The 6108-nt window shown below is 29.3% G+C and overlaps 1 protein-coding gene across 1 annotated transcript; it reads right to left on the minus strand.

Annotated features, from left to right (window-relative positions):
- Positions 1-2371: 2371 nt before the first annotated feature.
- Positions 2372-3136, minus strand: LOC17874247 (agamous-like MADS-box protein AGL80). The gene has a single exon (XM_006279055.2). The coding sequence runs from the start codon at positions 3104-3106 to the stop codon at positions 2444-2446; it is 663 nt and encodes a 220-aa protein (XP_006279117.1). The 5' UTR covers positions 3107-3136; the 3' UTR covers positions 2372-2443.
- Between the last annotated feature and the right edge of the window lie 2972 nt (positions 3137-6108).

The raw sequence follows: 6108 nt of genomic DNA on the forward strand, positions 1-6108 counted from the left end.
ATAATTACCTCTACACATATCTTACGTGGAAAAATATTTAACTTTACATAAATTTCTGCATAACAAATATTTCCCACAATTTTTTCTTTTTTATTTTTTAATTCACTTTGTTAAAAAAGAATGAATATACGCCAAAAACCAATGTCTTAAACATTAATAATCTCAAATCAATAAGGTTAATTTTGTAAGTATGTATTCCGGGTTTGTTGAAGAATTAAATTTACAACCCTCAATCACCAAATCTGATCTTCATTTATTATTATTTTAATCAAAATTGAAAGCAATATAACTATATATCGAAGATAAGTTAATATTCCGGCTGTTACCAAAAAATATAAATCAATAAATTTATATTATGCATTTTTGCATGTCCGTAAAACAAATGGACCCATTATCTATCACATGATAAATCTTAGTTGTATTTGTATAACTACGACTTATTATCATAATAATATTATCATCATCTAACCCTCTTTATAATAAATAAAATATAATTCACGGATATAAGACTAAGATTTAGAAAAGCACTACAAAAAAAACAAACAAAAGTAAAAAAAAAAACTATACAAATATTTATGTATTTAAATTATCAAATGAATCAAAGATTAAAGTGAAAGAAGTTACGAACAAAGAAATCAAACAAAAACACATTTATTGCAATGAGTTTTATTGCAAAAGCCAAAGCTTGAAACATATTTCTTTCAGTCTTCACGTTACAATGTACTTGTATTAAAACTATTTCGACCACAAACTGACAAAATACGTACATATAACCGTATTGTTACACCTTCTTCTTCGTCTTCTTCATCTTTTTTTTTATATATTTTATTTTTGATTTTTTTAATAGACACAAAATTAACAACACAAAACCCTTCTCAATGTTTCCTCTTATCTTCCTCTGCACTTTCATCTCTCTATCTTCCTCTGTACTTAAAGCTTCCTTTGTTACGCAAATCTTTGTTTCCTTCTCCAACGCAAGCTCTGGCTCTAGACACTCGCCGTCTCCATATTCTCGCTGTTTGCCGTAAACCCATCTCATTCGTTAAACCTCCGGTTGTCTCCGGCGTAGCTTTCGGGTTGGGTCAATACTTAGTGAATCTTCAAACCGGACAACCGGCTCAGTTGTTGCTTCTTTTCATATATTGAATAAACAATTTCATGGGATATATGTAACAAAGCCCAAAAGGAATAGACATAATATGTAAAGCCCATTTAAAAACCTGGCTTTTACTTCTTTTCACAATAGATTGAACCTTGGTAATTTTGCTCCTTTAATTAATCTGGTTTGTGCGCGGGTCGTCGGGTTAACGGGTCGGGTAATCGATTTTTTCTCTGAAATTCCACAATTTACCCTCTCTAATTTGGATTACTATTTTCCCTTGACAAAGATTGAAGGGTAATTTTGAAAATCTTTGGTCAATTATTGGGAACGCTAAATGTGTAATTCTCTTTTAATATATAAGAGGATATAAAATTTAGTGCTAATAATATTTAGTTATTCGATATTGTTATCTAAATAGGTTTATCCTTTTATGAGTGATATGCATACATATATATATGTGCTGTGTGTGCATATTTTGCGAATATAATACAGCATGTTGTTATAATTTAAAAGTAAAATAATTTTTATAGTAACTAGGAAAATCTAGATTTTTCAAATCCCAAATTATTAAATAATTTTATTATAAAAATTAGTTGGGTAAAAAATTTGAAAAATCTTTATTTACGTGTTTTGGTCAATCTTTACTTTTTAGTTTTAAGTTGCCAAGCGAATTTGTAATCTCTTTTTTGGCGAGATTAGTTCCTTTTTACGTTAACTTAGCCAAATTCGTTTCCGTGCTAGTCAAATTTTAACTTGGTGTTGAATTTGACTTTCATTAGTTCTGATTCGAAAAAATAATGTTCCAAACGAATACATTGACAGATTTTTAAAATTATGATATATTTTTGAAGATTATATTTCCTTAAATAAATTAAAAAACATTGAAAAAACCTTAACGAAAGTTTGAGATTCATGATGACAAAAAAAGAAGAAGAAAGAAGTGATCTAAGGAATGACAATGTAAATAACAAATTTTTAGAATATAAATGGTTTGGTTTTGGTGCCAATAAGTCCAATACTATAGAAACATGTTTGAAGACCTGATTTGATGTAAAAAGTTTACGAGTCCAACTTCGTAAATTTATGTTTATTCATTACCATGCTATTGCGAGATCTCTTTAGTTGTGAATAAATCAACTATATAAGTTTCGATAAGGAGCAAAATAATATCAAGACAAAACATTCATTAACTAGAGAAAATGAAATTTTATTTATTAGAAATGACAACAAGAAGTCAAAACCAACCCAAACATGTAATAATAATTAAAAAACAGAACTCAAATATATAGTTTTATTGATGGTTTAAATAGCTTAAACTTAAGATACGATTCAAAGACTGGTTCACCACTTCTTATTCAGATCCAAATCCTTATCAGTCTTCTTCACATTCAAAGTATTCTCGATTTGATCGCGAATCTTTTCGTGAAATCCAACCGATGAAGAACCCATCTCAAGCATAGGTATGACAGTAGATGTTGTAGCAACATCAGCAGCATGAACAAGGGAGGAAGAAGATCCTTCAACCTCGTTCCTCTTCAGATGCTCCATCCTAAGGTTAACATCTTTGAGATGTTGTTCAATAACAGAACCAAAATCACGAAGATCGCATTTTGGGATACAAGGAACAGAAGTTTTGGTACTAAGACAATCAAACATCATGTTCTTCATCTCCAACTCCTTGTTCTCTTTCCTTGCCTTCCTCCAAGACTCAGTTGCTTTGGCGATCCTTTGTTGGAGATAAGTCTCTTGGTTCACCATCTTCTTGGTCTTGTCCATCACTGACATCTTACTCCATTGAGCCACAACCTTGTTAGCCGTCTCTCTCGATGGCCACACCTCAGGGGCCGCGTCGTAGGGACTGTTGACGACGACACAGATGGGAACGTCACATAGAGTTGCCAACTCATCAGCTTTCTTGAGAAAACCTTTCTTCCTTTTCTTGAAAGTTGATTTTCTTGCGGTCTCGTTTTCTATAAAAGCCATTTTCACTTTCTTTCTCGTCATAGTGTTTTTTTTTCTCTCTTTGTGTTTGTTTTTTTTCTGTTTGATTATAATTTTTAAGGGGACTAGTCCTCCTTATATATATAATTTGATTGGTTGAATTAGGGAAAAATTATCACAATTCAAACATATGTAAATCTATATCTTACCTTGTAAGAAATATCAAAATTGGCATTGACTGAATGGAAGAAAATAATTATATCTACAAGAGTAGATTTGCTATTCAATTATGGGTTATTTTTTTCTCATTTTTTCTCTTTTTAATACTTTTTCATTCCTTTTTATAACTTTTTATTTACTTTTATTTTGTTTACTTTTTTTTTCTAATTTACAATCAAGGAGGCTAGTTAAGAATTGACACTTGTATAATATTTAGAAAACATCCGTGTAATAGTGCTAATTTTAATATTTTTTATTTATTTATTTACAGATGTCCATTTTTCTTTATTTGGTGCCTTAATACAATCAATTGATGGGACAATATTAGCTTGAAATCAAATTCACTACTAATAATTACCTCTACACATATCTTACGTGGAAAAATATTTAACTTTACATAAATTTCTGCATAACAAATATTTCCCACAATTTTTTCTTTTTTATTTTTTAATTAACTTTGTTTAAAAAGAATGAATATACGCCAAAAACCAATGTCTTAAAACTAATGATCTCAAATCAATAAGGTTAATTCTGTAAGTATGTATTCCGGGTTTGTTGAAGAATTAAATTTACAACCCTCAATCACCAAATCTGATCTTCATTTATTATTATTTTAATCAAAATTGAAAGTAATATAACTATATATCGAAGATAAGTTAATATTCTGACTGTTACCAAAAAAATATAAATCAATAAAATTATATTATGCATTTTTGCATGTCCGTTAAAGAAATGGACCCATTATCTATCACAGGATAAATCTTAGTTGTATTTGTATAACTACGACTTATTATCATAATAGTATTATCATCATCTAACCCTCTTTATAATAAATAAAATATAATTCACGGATATAAGACTAAGATTTAGAAAAGCACTACAAAAAAAACAAACAAAAGTAAAAAAAACTATACAAATATTTATGTATTGAAATTATCAAATGAATCAAATATTAAAGTGAAAGAAGTTACGAACAAAGAAATCAAACAAAAACACATTTATTGCAATGAGTTTTATTGCAAAAGCCAAAGCTTGAAACATATTTCTTTCAGTCTTCACGTTACAATGTACTTGTATTAAAACTATTTCGACCACAAACTGACAAAATACGTACATATAACCGTATTGTTACACCTTCGTCTTCGTCTTCTTCATCTTTTTTTTTATATATATTTATTTTTGATTTTTTTAATAGACACAAAAATAACAACACAAAACCCTTCTCAATGTTTCCTCTTATCTTCCTCTGCACTTTCATCTCTCTCTCTTCCTCTGTACTTAAAGCTTCCTTTGTTACGCAAATCTTTTTTTCCTTCTCCAACGCAAGTTTTGGCTTTAGACACTCGCCGTCTCCATTTTCTCGCTGTTCGCCGTAAACCCATCCCATTCGTTAAAACTCCGGTTGTCTCCGGCGTAGCTTTCGGCTTGGGTCAATACTTAGTGAATCTTCAAACCGGACAATCGGCTCAGTTGTTGCTTCTTTTCATATATTGAATAAACAATTTCATGAGATATATGTAACAAATCCCAAAAGGAATAGGCATAATATGTAAAGCCCATTTAAAAACCTGGCTTTTACTTCTTTTCACAATAGATTGAACCTTGGTTATTTTGCTCCTTTAATTAATTTGGTTTGCGCGCGGGTCGTCGGATTAACGGGTCGGGTAATCGATTTTTTCTCTGAAATTCCACAATTTACCCTCTCTAATTTGGATTACTATTTTCCCTTGACAAAGATTGAAGGGTAATTTTGAAAATTTTTGGTCAATTATTGGGAACGCTAAATGTGTAATTCTCTTTTAATATATACCAGAATATAAAATTTAGTGCTAATAATATTTAGTTATTCGATATTGTTATCTAAATAGGTTTATCCTTTTATGAGTGATATGCATACATATATATGTGCTGTGTGTGCATATTTTGCGAATGTACTACAGCCTGTTGTTATAACTCAAAAGTAAAATAATTTTTATAGTAACTAGGAAAATCTAGATTTTTAAAATCCCAAATTATTAAATAATTTTATTAGAAAAATTAGTTGGGTAAAAAATTTGAAAAATCTTTATTTACGTGTTTTGGTCAATCTTTACTTTTTAGTTTTAAGTTGCCAAGCGAATTTGTAATCTCTTTTTTGGCGAGATTAGTTCCTTTTTACGTTAACTTAGCCAAATTCGTTTCCGTGCTAGTCAAATTTTAACTTGGTGTTGAATTTGACTTTCATTAGTTCTGATTCGAAAAAATAATGTTCCAAACGAATACATTGACAGATTTTTAAAATTCTATATTTTTGAAGATTATATTTCCTTAAATAAATTAAAAAACATTGAAAAAACCTTAACCAAAGTTTGAGATTCATGATGATAAAAAAAAAGAAGAAAGAAGTGATCTAAGGAATGACAATGTAAATAACAAATTTTGAGAATATAAATGGTTTGGTTTTGGTGCCAATAAGTCCAATAATATAGAAACATGTTTGAAGACTTGATTTGATGTAAAAAGTTTACGAGTCCAACTTCGTAAATTTATGTTTATTCATTACCATGCTATTGCGAGATCTCTTTAGTTGTGAATGAATCAACTATATAAGTTTCGATAAGGAGCAAAATAATATCAAGACAAATCATTCATTAACTAGAGAAAATGAAATTTTATTTATTAGAAATGACAACAAGAAGTCAAAACCAACCCAAACATGTAATAATAATTAAAAAACAGAACTCAAATATATAGTTTTATTGATGGTTTAAATAACTTAAACTTAAGATACGATTCAAAGACTGATTCACCACTTCTTATTCAGATCCAAATCCTTATCAGTCTTCTTCACATTCAAAGTATTCTCG

This window comes from Capsella rubella, unplaced genomic scaffold (genome assembly GCF_000375325.1).
Source record: "Capsella rubella cultivar Monte Gargano unplaced genomic scaffold, Caprub1_0 scaffold_194, whole genome shotgun sequence".
NCBI classification, from domain to species: Eukaryota; Viridiplantae; Streptophyta; class Magnoliopsida; order Brassicales; family Brassicaceae; genus Capsella; species Capsella rubella.

Coding starts and splice junctions, on each gene's coding strand:
- LOC17874247 (XM_006279055.2), bottom strand. CDS start 3,106: ATGACGAGAAAGAAAGTGAAAATGGCTTTTATAGAAAACGAGACCGCA.